Here is an 18,803-nt window from a genome sequence, read left to right on the forward strand (position 1 = left end):
ACACTGAGACAATGCTTGCTCTCTGCAGGGAATTGAGTGGGTGGTAGAAAGTGACAGGAAACTAGCGCAGCCTCTATGTTTGCATGGTGAGCGCTGTGTGATGGTTTCGTTGGAATTTGTGAATGGTCTGAAGCGTATGGAGACTGTAGTTAAAGCTTGCACCTTATGTGAGAGATACACACTGTCCAATGCCTTCTCCCCTGGAAAGTGCTGTGGAGTCATTCAGCCGTGTATAATATATAACTAACAAACAAGGAAAGACAGATGCAGAAAAACTGATTGAAAAAAGGGCCACGCGTGATGCCCAAGTCTTCAATGGGGGCCTACACATCACTATGTGACATCTTTTCACAACCTTCCTCCTCACAGATCTTATGTACAAGCCACAAGAGGTCACACGAGATACTGTGATGTCACTGCGGGATATGCCAGACAGCCATACAATATATAACTAACAGGCACACTCAACTCCTGGGAAGACAGGACAGAGATCTGTGCAGGAACCAGAGCCTTCTGGGATACTTATCTGATTAAATAGCAGCTACAGATTACGAATCCCCCTCCCTCATCCTCCAGACTCCTACAGATTTTGTGTATTCTGTAGTTAGAACTTTTTTTCAGGGCAATTGGTGATATGATAATTAACCAAAAGAAGCTTATAAATATATGATAACATTCCCTACCTTTCATGTTACATCTCCGGTTGTCTAGCCTTCTTCTAGTGAACAGGCTTGATGCAGGAATCGTTGGGTGAGGTTCTCTGGCCTGTGTCATCTAGGAGGTCAGGCTGAGTGATTAGACTAGTCGCTTCTGGCCTTAAAATCTATAAATCAATGATCTTTTTATAATGCATATGAATTATATGTATTTATAATTACATATACAAGTGATATAGAAAGTTTAACAGCTTTTTGCTTTTGATGGGATGCAGGGCAGGAGTGAAATGAACAATAATGCAATGACAGCATCATCTGCTTGCTATTGTGACTCTGGGCTGAGGTCCCAAGTGTTTGCCAGAGTAAAATGAATGGGTCTCTGTAAACTGAGCTTTCCTATCAGAATCATAGAATCATAGACTATCAGGGTTGGACGGGACCTCAGGATGTCATCTAGTCCAACCCCCTGCTCAAAGCAGGACCAATTCCCAACTAAATCATCCCAGCCAGGGCTTTGTCAAGCCTGACCTTAAAAACCTCTAAGGAAGGAGATTCCACCACCTCCCTAGGTAACCCATTCCAGTGCTTCACCACCCTCCTAGTGGAAAAGTTTTTCCTAATATCCAACCTAAACCTCCCCCACTGCAACTTGAGACCATTACTCCTTGTTCTGTCATCTGGTACCACTGAGAACAGTCTAGATCCATCCTCTTTGGAACCCCCTTTCAAGTAGTTGAAAGCAGCTATCAAATCCCCCCTCACTCTTCTCTTCTGCAGGCTAAACAATCCCAGTTCCCTCAGCCTCTCCTCATAAGTCATGTGCTCCAGCCCCCTGATCATTTTTGTTGCCCTCCGCTGGACTCTTTCCAATTTTTCCACATCCTTCTTGTAGTGTGGGGCCCAAAACTGGACACAGTACTCCAGATGAGGCCTCACCAATGTCGAATAGAGGAGAATGATCATGTCCCCCAGTCTGCTGGCAGTGCCCCTACTTATACAGCCCAAAATGCCGTTAGCCTTCTTGGCAACAAGGGCACACTCTTGACTCATATCCAGCTTCTCTTCCACCCTAGGTCCTTTTCTGCAGAACTGCTGCCTAGCCATTTGGTCCCTCATCTGTAACAGTGAATGGGATTCTTCCGTCCCAAGTGCAGGACTCTGCACTTGTCCTTGTTGAACCTCATCAGGTTTCTTTTGGCCCAATCCTCTAATTTGTCTAGGTCCCTCTGTATCCTATCCCTACCCTCCAGTGTATCTACCACTCCTCCCAGTTTAGTGTCATCTGCAAACTTGCTGAGAGTGCAGTCCACGCCATCCTCCAGATCATTAATGAAGATATTGAACAAAACCAGCGCCAGGACCGACCCTTGGGCACTCTGCTTGATACTGACTGCCAACTAGACATGGAGCCATTGATCAGGTATGGCTCCATCACAGCTGTCCCACGCACTACGACAATTCATCCCAGCAATAGGGCTACAAGCCAGTGGGGAACTGTTTGTTCACTGGAATGTGAAAAGAACTTGCTAATGGAAATGAAGCTCAGGGGAACATCAGCCGGTTTTCAGTATCAAAAGAAGGCGTTTGCAGAGGCTTGTGAGTTAGATGTTTCCTTTGCGGTATCCTGGAGCTGCCATTGCCCCCACACAACTGCTCTCATGCAGAGGCACATTTTAAATAAAGAAAGTCCCTTCTGCAAGTTGCTGAGGTTTGCAAATCCCACTGGAGCATTACCCACTGGGGAATTCTCCTCCCAGCAATGAGCTGAGTTTTGCGATGAAAGCAAATTAAGAGAACTTTCCAAGCTGCGCGGTTAAGGAAATGCCAAAGTTAGGGTTACCTGTGCAACCTGACTTCAGTCCCCTTGTGTGTAGGCAGTCTGTTAGTCTTTAATTATAGCCTGGCATCGGTCCTGGGCAACCTAATGGAGCAGCTGATACAGAACTCAGTTAAGAAAGAATTAAAGGAGGGCAATAGAATTAATGCCAATGAACAGGGGTTTATGGGAAATAGAGCCGATCAAACTAACTCTGGATCTTCTCTTGAGGAGATTACAAGTTTGGTTGATAACATGTTACTATAATTTGCTTAGGCTCTTGTAAGGCATATGATTTGTTACCACATGACATTTTGATTAGGAAACTAGAGTGATACAAATTCGACATGGCACACATTAAATGAATTTAAAACAGGCTAACGGAAGGCTCTCAAAATGTAATTGTTAACATAGAATCATCACTGAGCCTCTGGGTTTCTAATGGGGCCCTCAGGGATCCATTCTTGGTCCTACACTATTTAACATTTTTATCAGTGACTTGGAAGAGAACATAAAATTACCACTGATGAAGTTTGCAGATGACACAAAGATTGTGGGAGTGGTAAATACTGAAGAGGACAGGTCTCTGATACAAAGCGAGATGGGTCTCTTGGTAAGCTGGGTGCAAGCAAACAATACATGTTTTAATACAGCCAACATAAAGTTGTACATCGAGGAAAGGAGAATGTAGGCCATACTTACGGAATGGGGGCTCTGTCCGGGGAAGCAGAGACTTTGAAAAGACTTGAGGGTCATGGTGGATGATCAGCTAAACATGAGTTCCCATGAAACACAGTGGCCAAAAGTGCTAATGCGATCCTGGGATATATAAACAGGGAAATCTCAAGTAGGAGTAGGGAGGTTATGTTAACTCTGTATTTGGCACTAGTGTGACCCCTGCTGCAATACTGTGTCCAATTCTGGTTTCCATGATTCAAGAAGAATGTTGATGAATTGGGGGGGGTTCAAAGAGCCACAAGAATGATTAAAGGATTCAAAAACATGCCTTATAGTGACAGACTCAAGCAGCTCCATCTATTTAGTTTAACAAAGAGAAGGTTGCAGTTGATCACAGTCTATAAATACCTTCATGCTGAGAAGAAATCTGATAATAAGGGCTCTTCATTCTAGCAGACAAAGGTGTAACGAGATCCAATGGCTGGAAGCTGGAGCTACAAATTCAGACTTGAAATAAGGTGTAAATATTGAGCAATGAGGGCAATTAACCAAGGGCTGTGGTGGATGCTCCATCACTAGCAAGTTTTAAATCAAGTTTGGATGTTTTTCTAAAAGATCTGCTCTAATTCAAACAGGAATTAATTCAGGGCAGGTCTCTGGCCTGTGCAAGGCAGGAGGTCAGACTAGATGATCACAGGGTTCCCTTCTGGCCTTATAATGTATGTATCTATGAATTATACAGCCTCAGGCTGTTCCTCCACATAAGGTCATACTGCAGGGATGGCTTCAGAAGTTAATATGCGGCTCCTTGTATAGGCGCCGACTCCGGGACCGGAGCTACAGGCGCCAACTTTCCAATGTGCCGGGGGGTGCTCACTGCTCAACCCCTGGCTCTTCCTGCCCCCTCTCCTGAGCCTGCCGTGCCCTCGCTCTTCCCCCTCCACCCCAGAGCCTCCTGCATGCTACGAAACAGCTGATCGGGCGGTGTGGGGAGGTTGGGGAAGGTGCTGATCGGCGGGGCAGCCGGTGGGCAGGAGGCGCTGGGAGCTGGGGGGGAGCTGACGGGGGACTACTGACGTATTACTGTGGCTCTTTGGCAATGTACATTGGTAAATTCTGGCTCCTTCTTAGGCTCAGGTTGGCCACCCCTGTCATACTGAGATGTTGTAACATCTTAGATACATACTTGTCATGCGTTTTCCATTCTTATGCTCCACTGCTATTGACTTAGGGTAGATCCTGTGGAAGCATCCTCTGTGCTGCCCAAGTTCAAGGTCTGCAGCTGTGACTTGGGCAAGGTGGGGAAGTTTCCTGCGTGCCTTCCCTTATCTCTGATGCACCAGTCTGGTCCCATGTTAACACCTCAGCAGCTCTTGCTCAGAGGAATACTTGTCAGGGTTGGCTTAGCAGTGTGTTCTCAGGATTCCTCACCTCACAGTGCCTGGTGTGCAGACAGGAAGTGGCTTGGTGTCTCATGTTTTCTGTCGGAGGTTTGCTTGGGAAGCTTGGGTTGTTCCATGTAGGCGTGAGAAGTGAATTGTCTAGCTAGGAATTAGTGAAGTGTAACAATAACAGGAGTACTTGTGGCACCTTAGAGACTAACAAATTTATTAGAGCATAAGCTTTCGTGGGCTACAACCCACTTCTTCGGATGCAATGACACAACACTCTGGATAGGCCTCAGTAAAGTACCTTCCAGGGCTGACGTCGTTATGTGTGCATGCTCCAGGGGTCTTGCTTTGTTTGCTTCATGAAAATGAATAAAGCTTCAATTGGAATCAAAGGAAAACAAACAAACCCACGACCAAGGGGAAATGGCTGCTTCGGTTAATGCTGAAGGGCTGAGGACACCTAGCTGAGTGCCTCAGGGACTCTTGAAGACTCTTTGGGGATTCCCTTACCTCCAGAAATGCTCCACCGTGCCTCATCCCAGTCCCATCCTCTAGGTTCCATCAGGCAGCCTCACAAAAGCATCACCCATTGAATCTCATTGCCCTCCCCTGCCCCCGCCCTTGTCGATTGCATCAACACAGCTAGTGCAGCCTCTCCTAGCAGAAAGATATGCAGGGAGCCAGGAGCGGCGCCAGGGTTTTTGGCGCCCTAGGCAGGGGTCCTTCCGCGCTCCCGGTCGTCATCGGCAATTCTGCGGCGGGGGGGTCCTTCCGCACTCCCGGTCTTCGGGGCACTTCGGCGGCGGGTCCCGGAGCGAGTGAAGGACCCGCCACAGAATTGCTGCCGAAGACCTGGAGCGCGGAAGGACCCCCCACTGCCGAATTACCGCCAAGGGTGGCAAAATGCCACCCCCCCAAATCCTGGTGCCCTAGGCGACCGCCTAGGTCACCTAAATGGAAGCGCCGGCCCTGCAGGGAGTGAAGGAAGGATCTAAGACTGACAGGCAACGTAAGGGAGGTCAGTGCAGCTCATAGGTACCCAATAACTGGGTAACAGACCACAGCAGTGAAATCAGGGAACCAGCAAACATTTATACAGAGAAACAAGCCTCAGGGCCCAAGTCTGATCTCCCCAGCAAGGGTGTGAGTCAACAGGAATTCCAGTGCAGTCACATGGACGCGAGTGAGATCAGCACTGACCCGTGTCCAGCGCTGTTGAGCGACGTACATAAGGACCCTCTGTGCTGAAGAGAGCGGGGAGGGAGTTTTTCAGTGAGACATTGTTTTGTCAGACAGTGCTGGTTAATTGAAACCAAAACTTTTCCCGGGAATGTATCGGTTTCAACAAAACTTTTGTTGGGAAGGTTTCTCGGGTCGAAGAGACGGAATTTCTGGTCAAAACCAGAAAGAGGGAGTTACTGCCATCCCAGAATAGTCAATAGCCCAGGGGTCAGGATACTCATCTGGGATGAGGGAAACCCAGGTTTAAGTCCCTTCTCTTCTTGAATCAGAGCAGGGACTTGAGTCTGTGTCTCATCCCCCATGAGTGACCTAATTACCTGGTTCTTCTTGCGTGGTTTGTCTCTCTCTCTTGTGGTTTTCACTAAAAGTTTTGAAAGGTCTCGTTTTCGTTCTGATGCAGAACAAATGTCAAAACCTCACAATTGTTTGCGAAACGGAATTCTTGTTTTCTGGCCAGCTCTAGTGCAGAACATACAGTACCTCTGTTGTATAGCTTAGTAAATATATCTAGTGGGGAAAGGTTGAGAGCTCATCTCAGTAACATAAGGCTGTTAAATCTATCTTAGGTATTTATATGGCCCCCATTGAAGTATCGGAGTGCCTCACTGTCATTAATGTATTTACTTATCCCATAACCTCTGTGAGGCAGGCAGTGCTATCTCCCCCATTTTACAGAGGGCAATGTGAGGCACAGAGAGACTCGGTGAATTGCCAAGATAGCCCAAAGTTCGTGGTGTAGCAGGGAATTCAACCCAGGACTCACATGTCCCAAACAAGTGCCCAGATCACTGGCTGATCTAGTCTCTCTACACTACAATAGTGTTCTAACTAAAAAACAACAACCCAAGTATCAGAAAGCCAGGAAACAGAGTTAAGGTTCAATGTACATATAAATCAATATTTGAGAGTCTGGAAATACACAGTTGCTGAGGCAGCTTCAAGAGAACCATCAAGTGCCAGCTGATACGGCCATTTTGTGCACAGACAACTTTACACCAGGTGCAAGTGGGAGGCCACAACTCATTTCACACCATCCATTGAACAGCCTTTGGACAGCAGTATCTTCCAGCCCCCGTCTGGACCTGAAACCAGAGGATGGAAATGAAAAGTTCCATATACCACAACTCTGCACCCTGAGCAGCCAGCCCTCATGCTGTTTATCCTAAGTAATGGGCAGTGTGATGCACGTGCCGTTTGGCTGTGCTCCTCCACATGAGTGTAGGTACAGCTGTGTCCTATGGTAGTTACTTTATTGAAAGAGAGGTTAAAAGTTAATTGAGGGTTTATTAAAATAATGTGTGTTGATTCTCTTTAATGGGATTTATCTGTTGAGGCCGGTTTTGCCCTCTGGTTGAGGGAACATAAACTGGCAGTGATATGCCATATCAAAGGCCCTTAAAATGCTCTAACATAACAATAGAACTTTGTTGGCTACTCCAGCTACACAGAATGGAGAATAAAATTGATTCTAAATGTTTGTTTTCTAAATGACAGACCTAATGTTTGCGGCTCAAGGTTCCACTCTTACTGCTGCCCTGGATGGAAAACGCTGCCAGGAGGAAATCAGTGCATTGTTCGTGAGTATTGACTTCCCTTTTAATGACATCACAGGGCATCTCCCAGGGAACTAGCTACCTTGCAGTGATGAAATACACAATCCACCCTCGCAGCAGGTGAAATGAATATTCCTAATCTGCTTTAGCAAGAGTACTGAATGATGGAGTGTGTAGTCTCTGCAGGATGATTATAGATGTGTGGTTATAATCTGCACCATTTAATAGAAATAAGGCATGGCTCTTAGACTCCTGCAGAATTGTCACTGTGGCCTTTAAATCGGACACATTTGTCCCCAAAGGTGTCTCCCAAGCAAGAAAAGTTAATTTAACACTGCTTCCTTGGAGGAAGACATTTTGATAAGAGACATTAACTAGGTGCCTAGATCTAAAGACACATTGTCACTACAAATTGTCTGTTATTAGGGATTTACATCTTCCTTTGAATCATCTGGTACTAGTCACTGTCAGAGACAGGACACTGGACTAGGTAGATCAGCTGATCTGGTATAGGAAACTCTATCTTCCTATTTAGACTTTCAAGAAGCCCTTGGCAAAGACCCTCACTAGAAGCTAGTAAGGAAACTAATCAGCAGAGCTGGTTGAAAACACTTTTTTTCTAGCAAAAATTTTAGAACAAGAAGTTTTCTTTCAAAATTTTTGAATTTTGAAAAGCTACAGATTGACATACTTACAGTATTTCATTTTTCTTTCACCCACTCTGCCATTTTGAATTATTTTTGGTTTTACAACACCAAAATGAAATAAAAATTTCAATTTGAAATTAAACAAAATGACCATTTTCATTTCATTTATTTCATTATTTCCCACTGAGAAATGTCATCAGAAATAACTTTTTATCAACAGAATCCCAGTTTCGATCAGCTCCATTAATTAGTCCTTGGACAAAAGACAAAGTTCTATCCTAGATCAAAAACCAGCTAAAAGACAGAAAACAAAGAGTAGGAATTAATGGTCAATTTTCTTCATGGCAAAAATATAACAGTGGGGTGCCAAAAAGGTCTGTACTAGGACTGGTATTGTCTAAGGATATGGGGTGAATGGTAAGGTGGCAAAATGGGCTGATAACATACACTTTTTAGGCTAGCGACAGCTGGGTGAAGACAGGAATTCCACAATGTTCCAGGTGCTGTACGTAGTTGGTGATTCGGTAGGAGGCAGTCTTCCCCCAGAGTGAACACTGAATTGATATTGACTGAGGAAGCAGAGTAACTCTTCTGGAATAGAATGTCCCCATGGGGGAGTTAGACTGGCAGAGCCATACCAGAATAACTGTGCTGGTGGTCAGTCTGGTCCCCTTCTGTGTATGTGTTATGATACAGCCTACAATTTACATGATCACACACCATTTCCCACCCCGGCTCTGGGGATGAATCAGGGTTGGGTAGCGAAGGAGGCTGTTGTTTGTAGGGCTCTGCCTCATTTGTTGCAGAAGTTGGAAGGTGTGCGGTAAAAGAGGCAGGGGATGCAGGAAGAGAAAGGATGGTCTCACGGTTAAGGCAGTCGAATGCTGCCCTGGAGAACTGGATTCTGTCCCTGCCTCTGCCACAGAGTCCCTGCATGGTGCTGGGCAAGTCACTTCAACCAGACTTTTCACGGGTGGGTCACCAATTGTGTCTCCTCATTTTCCGGGTGCCTGACTTGGAACCCTGCGGTCTGATTTGCAGAAGTGCTGAGCGCTGCAATTGAAGTCAATGGGAACTGGGCTTCGGACATATAAAATGCTAGATAATGCTAAGTACGCTGAAAAATCAGGTCCAAATTGGTCTCCCAAAATTAGTGGATACTTGTGACCTTAATCTCTCTGTGCCTCAGTTCCCCATGTGTGAAATGGGGATAATCCCACCCCCTTCACCTTGCAGGGGTGCTGTGAAAATAAATCCCTTACCATAGTGATAAGAACCCTAGAAAAGCCCATGAGGAAATTAATAATTCTCTATTCATATCAGGGTTTGTATATAGTCTGCAGCAAATAAGGCCTGGGGCTACATATTGACCAACGAGAATAAAACAAAATATTGACTAGCTGCTCAGTTAGTGAGCACCGTCCATCCTGTGCATTGAATGAGGCAGCAGTCCTGCAGAAAACATAGTTGTGGTCATGTAATTAAAGACTGTACCATAATGCCTACACAGAGGCTTGCACAGACAACCTTACATCTGGTATTTCCTAACTTTTAAGTGCTTGACTTTGCAATCTTAATAATATTCTTTTAAAGTAGGTTTTGCGTGTAGTTAATATGAATACTACTCACCAAAGACAAAGAGAAAACAAAGAGCCAAGATCACTCAAGAATTAAAAATGAAGGAATGAGACTTCTCACCCAAGCATGGTTTGGTGAAAGTGGGATTAAAACAAACAAGAAAACCCACAATTCTCCTCACCACAGGAAATCCTGCTGATTAATTTAGCTGTCCTATGCTTCTGAAAAAATTCTGCTGATGATACCAGGAGCAGATTTAATGCTGCTTATATCACAGGGGTTAGGGAACTCCCAGCCAAATAGTGGCTTAATGGCATGTGAGGTTAGTGACACTCAGCACTGTCAGCTGACGCCCTGCAGAGCTGTAACACATGCCATCTGGGTTCTTGATCCTTGGGAACTCTACATTGTCATTGTTTTTTATAAAACACACAGAGATGAGAGCTTCTTGCTGGGCTCTAATCAATCTCTGCTTACACAGGTGAAACAATACTGCCAGAATGCTATTTGGCTTCCCTGGTCTGAGGTGGGGGCAGAGCAGCACTCCCACAAAGGAGAGAGGGAGGGGGGTCGGGCATGGAAAACAATGGATAGAGCTCCAGTTGACCCTAGCTAGGTCCCTGATATAGTTTCATCATATGTTGGTAACACTCTTGACATTCCACTTGTATCTCTGGAGGATGTTAAATGGAAGCCAATGATGTTAGACATTTTAAAATCAGCAGATCCAGATAACTTCCTTCCAAGAGTTTTAAAAGAGCTGGCTGAGGAGCTCACTGGACTATTCATGCTGATTTTCAATCTGTCTTTGAGCACTGGGGAAGTTCCAGAAGGCTGGAAAAAAAGCTAATGTTGTGCTAATTTTTAGAAAGGATAAACAGAATGACCTAGGTAATAATAGGCCTGCCTTGATCTGGGCAAGATGATGGAGCAGCTGATTTGGGACTCAATTAATAAAAAATTAAAGGAGGGTAATGTAATTAATGCCAATCAACATGGGTTCATGGAAAATAGATTCTGTCAGATTAACCTGACACCTTTTTTGATGAGATTATAAATTTGGTTGATATTAGTGTTGGTGTAATATATTTGGGCTCCTCTACGACTTGGTACTGCACAACGGTTTGCTTAAAAAGCTAGAATGATATAAAATTGACATAACACACTTTAAATGGATTATAAATTGGCTAACTGAGGTCTCAAAACATAACTGTAAATGGGGAATTGTCACTGAGCAGGTGTATTTCCAGTGGGGTTCGGCAAGGTTCTTGGCCCTCCTCTAGTTAACATTTCTAACAGTGCCCTGCAAGCAAACATAAAATCATCACAGTTAAAGTTTCAGATGACACTAAATTGGGGGGTGGGGGGTAAATACTGAAGAGGACAGGTCTCTGATACAGAGCAATGTGGATCACTTGATAGTTTGGGAAGAAGAAAACAATATATATTTTAATACAGCTCAATGTAGATGTATCCCTCTAGGGACAAAGAATGGAGCCCATGCATACAGGAGGGTGGACTCTATCCGGGGAAGCCGTGACTCTGAAAAAGATTTGGGGATTGTGATGGAAAATCAGCTGAACATGAGCTCCCAGTGCAACACTGTGGCCAAGAAAACTAATGCCTGAGATGCATAAACAGGGGAATCTCCAGTCAGAGAAGAGAGGTTCATTTACTTCTGTGTTTGGCACTGGTGTCCATAATTCAAGAAGGATGCTGATAAATTGGAGAGGGTTCAGAGGAGAGACCCGAGAATGGCTAAAGGATTAGAAAACCTGCCTTCTGGTGATAGACTCAAACAACTCAATCTATTATCTTAACAAAGGGAAGATTTCAGGGGTGATGATTACAGTCTATAAGTATCTATAGGGGGAACAACTATTGAATAATGGGCTCTGCAGTGTAGCATGGAAAAGTCTAACATGAGCCAAAGGCTGGAAGTTGAAGTTAAGCAAATTCAGGTGTAAAGTTTTAACAGGGAGGGTAATTAACCACTGGAACAATTTACCGGTGGATTCTCCATCACTGACAATTTGTAAATCATGACTGGATGTGTTTCTAAACGATCTGCTCTAGAAGTTATTCTGGGGAGTTCTCTGTCCTGTGTGATACAAGAGTTCAAAGCAGATGATCATGATGATCCCTCCTGGCCTTGGAATTTATGATTCTGTGACTCTATGATCTAACCCACGGTCTCACAGATGAAGGAGGTCTCAGTTACACATACACGCTCCTCCACCCCCCAGGGTTCTGAAATTTTCACAGGAAAGACAGAAAACTTGACAACACTTTTAAACTTGGCCCAAGGCAAATTGTCACCACAATAGCCTTTGACAAACACCTGAAACCAGCAGAACTGGTGCTGTGTGTGTCTTCAGTCCCAACCATCACTGGGAGGGGGGAACTATGCGAGGACAAGACTTGGGAGGGTTAGGTCCAAAGGAAACATCGTGTCCCCTCACCCCTCGGTCTGAGTGTGTCCCCAGGAAGGTTGTCAGCCCTAGGGGGCTAGTGCAACCTTTCCAGCTGCTGTTCTGCTCAGGCTGGTGTTCCCATGTGCTGTTCAGCAATTTCCAGCAGCCATGGAAGCTTTAATCTTCTTTAGAGGAATATTAATCCTCACTGTGAGCAGGTTCATGCTAGGGTTGCCAGGCGCCTGGTTTTCGACTGGAACGTCTGATTGAAAAAGGACCCTGGCTGCTCCAGTCGGCACTGCTGACCGGGCTGTTAAAAGTCCAGTTGGCAGCGCAGTGGGGCCCGGGGCTAAGGCAGGCTCCGTGCCTGCCCTGGCTCCGTGCAGCTCCCAAAAGTGGCCGCCAGGTCCTTGAGGCCCCTAGGTGCAGGGCAGCCAGGGCGGCTCTGTGCGCTGCCTCCACCCTGAGGGCTGGCTCCGCAGCTCCCATTGGCCGGAAACCATGATCAGTGGAAGCTGTGGGGGCGGCGCCTGTGGGCACAAGGGCAGCATGCGGAGCCTCCCTGGCTGCCCATGAACCATGGGGCTGCAAGGACCTGGTGGCCGCTTCCTGGGAGCCACGGTACGTGTCACTGGGACCCCGCACCCCGAACCCCTTCCCTCACCCCAACCCCCTACCCCAGCCCGGTGTCCCCTCCTGCTCCCAAACTCCCTCCTGGAGCATGCACCCCGTACCCCCCCAATACCCAACCTCCTGCCTCTGTCCCGAGCCCCCTCCCACACCCCAAGCCCCTAATTCCCGGCCCCACCCATGAGCTTGCACCCTGAGCCAGTGCTCTCACCCCCCTCCTGCACCCCAACCCCCTGCCCCATCCGGGTGAAAGTGAGTGAGGGTGGGGGAGAGCGAGCAGCGGAGGGAGGGGGGATGGAGCGAGGGGGGTTCGGGCCCCAGAGAAGGGGCATGGCAGGGGCAGGGCCTTGGGGAAGGGGCGGGACAGGGGCGGGTCAGGGGTGTTCGGTTTTGTGCGATTAGAAAGTTGGCAACCCTAGTTCATGCCATAGCACCAATAGCCCAGATACCCCAGGCCAGGCCTTTGCTGGAAGCTAAGGGCATTGGCTGTGTTTCTAGGGATTTGGGAGGCAGGTCTCTGGCCTGTGTATTGCAGGAGGTCAGACTAGATGCTCACAGAAGGCCTTGGAAACTCTGACAGCAGGCCATAGTGCCTGGCACCACAGGGCAACACTGTTCAGTTTCTGCTTGTCTCTCTCCAGCAATTTGCCGGAACTCTTGTGGCGATGGGTTTTGTTCACGGCCGAATATGTGCACGTGCTCCAATGGGCAGCTGTCCCCCAACTGCGGCTCTGGTGGAGGTAAGAGAATATCAGATGATTGCCAGTCCCACCCTGATGCTGACTGTCTATGTCCAAGCACCGAACCAGACCGGGGGCAGCTCCGTAAGCTGTCCTGAAATAGTTTGTGTTCCTGGGAGCCAGCACTACAGGGTCTGGGTAGAGCTGTGCAAAACTTGTTGAATGAAATTTTTTCCCAGTGAAAAATGCCGATTCGGCATCACCAGACCATTTTGTGAAATTTGTGAGATTTTACCCTATTGTTTTGATAAAAAAGAAACCTAAAAAAAATTTCCCCAAAATCAAAACATTTCATTTTTTTTAACCAAAATTTTTCTATTTGAAATGACTTTTTGTTTCAAAATGTCCTTAAATTTAACATTTTTAAAATAAAAAAACTTTTTAAAATGCTCACCTCTAAATGAAACGTTTCTCTTTGAGTTGAACAAAATGTTTTGTTTGACTCACAATGAATTTTTTTAAACTTTAGATTCATCAAAAATTTATAAAAACTTTGGTTGCAGTTCAACCTGAGACTATTTCTTCCTCCCTATTTTTTGGAATTTCCAGTGAACCGAAAAAACCATTATTTGCCCTGCTCTAGTTCTAAACGTAGCAAGAATTGCAAAGGCCATAAACCCCAGTCGTGCTCTCACTGAAGGGCTCCTCGCTGTCCCTCTGTGCTGAAAGAAAATTAATTACTTTGTAATTTCTGCTACAGTCCAGTGAGCCACCTTGGCATAGTGAATTCCAGCAGGGCATCTCTCAGAGCCAGTTCTCACTGTGACAAAGCATTCATGACATGGTTTGCCAAAAAGTCCATCTACTGCTGACTGTTCTTAGTGATTAAACTCTTTGTTAGCCATGTTTATGTAGGAAATAAAAGTGCTGCGCTAAAAGGATTGGCTTAGGCCAGGATTTGGGTGTCAGAAAGCAATGTCTGGCTGTTTCGGGTAGGCTCAGATGACATCTGAAGGTCAGACACTGGGGAGTCAGGAATCGCAAAAATGCATCTCCCTCCCCCTGCCTCGCTCTCTGACCCCTGTGTCCAATGTGAGTGAACCCCCGGGAGCCCCAAATCATCCACACAGTGAACTAACTGCACACTCAAGGCACTTAAACAAGAACACTGAGAATTATTAAAAATAGAAAAGGCAAAAAGGTATTGGCTTAGCCCTGTGGGCCCCTAGGAACCTGCATGAGGAGAGGAGCCGTGGAAAAGAAGGGGATCATGAAGCCTTCTTTTTAATGCCACAGCTATTTCTTAATGCACCCAGATTGCTCTCTGATTCCATGTGCAGTCCACCCCACAATGAGCCAAGAGCCAGAGAAACACTAAACTGGTCAGGGTTCCCAGCAGACCTGTACAAAGGACTAAACTGTGGAGAACTGGGCAGCTCTGGCATCTGAAACAAACAGCACCAGTCAGATAGCCAAAAAGCAGGGAGCTGTCAGGGGTCAGTATATTACCATGTGCTCATGATCATCTCTGCCAGATGTATTCAGGGCTTCTGGAAATGACTGACACTACAGCCATTCACCTACTAGTGACCCTCCGCACAGCACACTCTTCCCTTCTCACAGTCTGAACAAGGGGGGTGAGGACCCATTGTGTGGGAAACACCACTCCTCCAGGCCCCTGGGGCCAGCTTGGGGTTGCATTGCCAGGACCTTGGCATCTGCTGCAGGATGCAGGCCAGCACATACTGGTCTGGCTTGGCTGCTTTGTCATGTTGATCATTTGCGGTTGCTGGCTGGTTGTGGAAAATGAGCTCCCTGTGGGTTACCTCTATCCACTCTGCAGCTCATCTCATGACATGCGCACACATGAAAGGGAAGGGAATTGGGTGCAACAGGAACCTGCACGAAAGCTGGTGGTTCTTTCTCCTGAGATGGCAGGGGCAGGATTGCTTTGCCATCTCCTCAGTGGAATTAGATACATTTGCCAAAACTTCCACAAATATGAGCATAGCCTCTGCAAAGTTGGCTTCTCTGTCCAGTGCCGCACGTGTGTCATGTTACACTTTATCCCAGCTTGCCTGGAAATGCCAGTTCTGCTCTCAGTTCCTCCTGTGGAACTGCCCTTGCTGTTATATGGGAGTAACTGTGGGTCAAAACTGCCTCATGGTGTAGAAATGCACCCTCACCCTCTTCTCCCCTTTGTCAGGCAGCCACAGCAAGAAAGGCTCCAGCAGGTTCAGATGGCATGTCTGCAGCCAGCTCTCTTTCAGCCTCTGGGTGTTCGTCTTTTCTTTGCCTTTTGGTTTTTGAGCCTTTAGGAACCACGTTTTCCAGCTTTTCTCTGCAACCATGAGAGACAACAAACGTAGTTTAAAAATAGCCGAGAGTTTCACAAATGATGTGACTCCAGGAACTGGGGCTTTAAGAAAACCCCAAATACAATGTGACTTGCAATAACATCATGACAGTCAGCAATGGTTGCTCTATGGCTCCCAGACAGACTCTCCAATATTTAAAGCAAAGTCACATTCAGGAATGAATATTGCAGAACTCAAGCTGTGTGTGCCCCAGGACTTTCACAAGTGCTGCACTGGTGCTTAAGAGCATTGCACCTAATGCTGCTTTCCATGTCTAGATGTCTGTTACTCTTGGGTCCCAAACACGCATCCATTCGGCCTCACCACACTCCCGGATGGTGGCTACATTATTAGACCCACCTGACACGCTGGGCGAGAGAGACTCGCTCCAAGTCATACAGTGACTCAGTGGCAGAGCTAGGACTAGAACCCAGGAATCTTGGCTCCCCAGTCCTCTGCTCAAACCACTAGACATCACTGCTTCTGTAATCACTGCTGGTAGCCACTCGCTTGGTTTTCCCCAACTGTTCAAAGTAATGAAAAACCAACAATTCCTGCCAACACAAATATTTGAATGTATTTGATTTTGCAAGTGGTCCAGGCGCCTCGAGGCATGCACTGAACGTTCAGCCAATTTCACTGCAGCTACTCTAACGTTATGTCTACCCTGCAATCAGAGGTGCACATGTAGTCATAACCACACTAGCTTTGATCTAGCTAATTCAGATAACAATAGCAGTGAGGTCCCAGCAGCACTGGCTAGCCACCAGCGTCCTGGGCAAAGTTATCCAGCACTTGCTGCCATGGCTTGACTGCTGTTGTTAGTGGAGCTAGCTAAATCAAAGCTAGCTTGGTACATCACCTCCTGCACTGGAGACATACCCCATACCATTTCACTGTCTCCACTTCTCACTGGGTCCAGTCTGGCTCCTGCTGAAGTCAATGGGAGTTTTGCCACGGTTCAGTCCCCTAGAGCTAGCACTCCCCCGAATCCCCATAGATATGCTCATTTCTCCTCTTTCTCTGTTTGCAGAGAACACCCCGACACAAAGCTGTGCTGTGCTAAGGCATTAGCCAGCCTCGCTTTGACATCAGGAGACAGTCAAGAGGCACTGGGCTGTTCTCCCTTCAGGCTGTCTGTCTGAAGGAACCTTCCTAGGTGCTGCAAAAGCCTGACCAGAGAGAAATCGCCACCTAAGGGAATTCAGTTACAGGCAGGGCAGTAAGTCTCACTGAAGGCTGGTTCCCATTGACAGGAAGAAATTATTGAGATCCTGAAAGTCCTTTTGAGGTCCTCAGCTGAACATTGCTACAGACTGGCAGGGGATTTGTTGCTACATTTACTTTTCTGTGGAAAACCCATTGTGAACTGGCCACTGATCCAATCACAGGGAAATAGTCCCCACAATTCAAACCCCATGCGGGGTGTTCCTTTAACTCAGGGAAGGAATTGCAAGGCTAAGCCTGGAATGCTGACTTTATAGTGCCACGTCGTGCCACGGTCCTGCTGAATCCCAAAAAACTGCAGCACATACAGGAATGTGTGCTCCCCTGCATCCCAGCCCATCACAATGCTTCCCGGGGAGGATGGTGGCCATATGTTCGCAATCTCGCAGGAATGCAGGGAATGCGTATACAGTATACATGTCTGGGCACGTGCCTAGCATTCCACTGGGTCAGCAGGGGAGGATTTCACAATGCACTCTGGCGGGTAAGCTCCCCAGGAGCAGTGTGCCTGGGGTCTGGCATTTGTACTGGAGGGGTGTTTGGGTTTGCACTGGTCACTAATGCTTCAGGGAGGGAAAGCAGGCCAGCCGCATGCCAAAGGCAGGCAATAAAAGCCACTCGGCTTCTTTCTGTCATGACCCAGGGTCACTTTTGTTGCATGTGGAAGAGTAAATTGCAAGTGACACTTGGATAGTGATAATCAAAGGGGACTTTGTCTGCAAAACACACTACTGATTACTGGCAGAGCTCTCATTACAAATATGTTGTCAATCTAATCTAACCATAGTAACAGTTACCTAGGGTTATCCCTTCACCTTTCTGTGCCTAGATGCTGTGGTGACTGGTGCCCTATAAATACCTGACATAGGTAATAGATAAAATCCTGATGACTACAAATTCCTCTGCTCATGTTGGCTTCACCCTGAGTCTGCCTAGGCTTCAATACACATACAGCAAATTCAGCTCTGCTCTAACTCCATGCTCCTTTGTGTGGTTACACCAGGGAAGAGTGTGATCCAGGAAAGTAACAGCCAGGAACCTTTTCGGAAATATTGGCCTTTGTCCCATAAGAACATCTAGCCCAGTATCCTGTCTTCTAACAGTGGCCAATTCCAGGTGCTTCAGAAGTAGGGTGACCATATGTCCCATTTTGTCCGGGACAATCCCTTTTTTAAGCCCTGTCCCAGCCATCCCGACTTTTTTTTCAAAAGGAGGCATTCCAGCATGGGGGGAGGCAGGGTTCCAGGATGGTTGACAGCCCGAGCAGCTGGGGGTGTCCCATTTTCTCTTTGGGAAATATGGTCACCTTACCCAGAGGGGATGAACGGAACAGATAATCATCAACTGATCCAACCCCCGTTACCCAATCCCAGCTTCTGGCAAACAGAGGCTAGGGACACCATCCCTGCCCATCCTGGCTAATAGCCATTGATGGACCTATCCCCCATGAATTTATCTAGTTCTTTTTTGAACCCCGTTATAGTCTTGGCCTTCACAACATCCTCGGGCAAGGAGTTCCACAGGTTGACTGTGCGTTGTGTGAAGAAATACTTCCTTTTGTTTGTTTTAAACCTGCTGCTTATTAATTTCATTTGGAGACCCCTGGTTCTTGTGTTACGAGAAGCAGTAAATAACACTTCCTTATTTACTTTCTCCACACCAGTCATGATCTTATAGACCTCTATCATATCCCCTCTGAGTTGTCTCTTTTCCAAGCTGAAAAGTCCCAGTGTTACTAATCTCTCCTCATATGGCAGCTGTTCCATACCCTAATCATTTTTGTTGCCCTTTTCTGTATCTTTTCCGAATCCAATGAATCTTTTTTGAGATGAGGTGACCAGATCTGCACATGATATTCCAGATGTGGGTGTACCATGGATTTATATACAGGCAATATGATATTTTCTGTCTTATTATCTATCCCTTAACTAATG

General features: G+C 46.6%; 1 protein-coding gene across 1 annotated transcript in view; it reads left to right on the plus strand.

Moving 5' to 3' along the window:
- Positions 1-18,803, plus strand: part of FBN3 (fibrillin 3) — a 259,180-nt gene that overhangs the window by 34,250 nt on the left and 206,127 nt on the right. The window contains exons 2-3 of the mRNA XM_065422247.1: positions 7,278-7,360; positions 13,247-13,345. Of these exons, the coding sequence (XP_065278319.1) occupies positions 7,278-7,360; positions 13,247-13,345 (182 nt within the window). The remainder of the gene's footprint in view (positions 1-7,277; positions 7,361-13,246; positions 13,346-18,803) is intronic.

This window comes from Emys orbicularis, chromosome 24, assembly GCF_028017835.1.
Source record: "Emys orbicularis isolate rEmyOrb1 chromosome 24, rEmyOrb1.hap1, whole genome shotgun sequence".
NCBI lineage: Eukaryota > Metazoa > Chordata > Testudines > Emydidae > Emys > Emys orbicularis.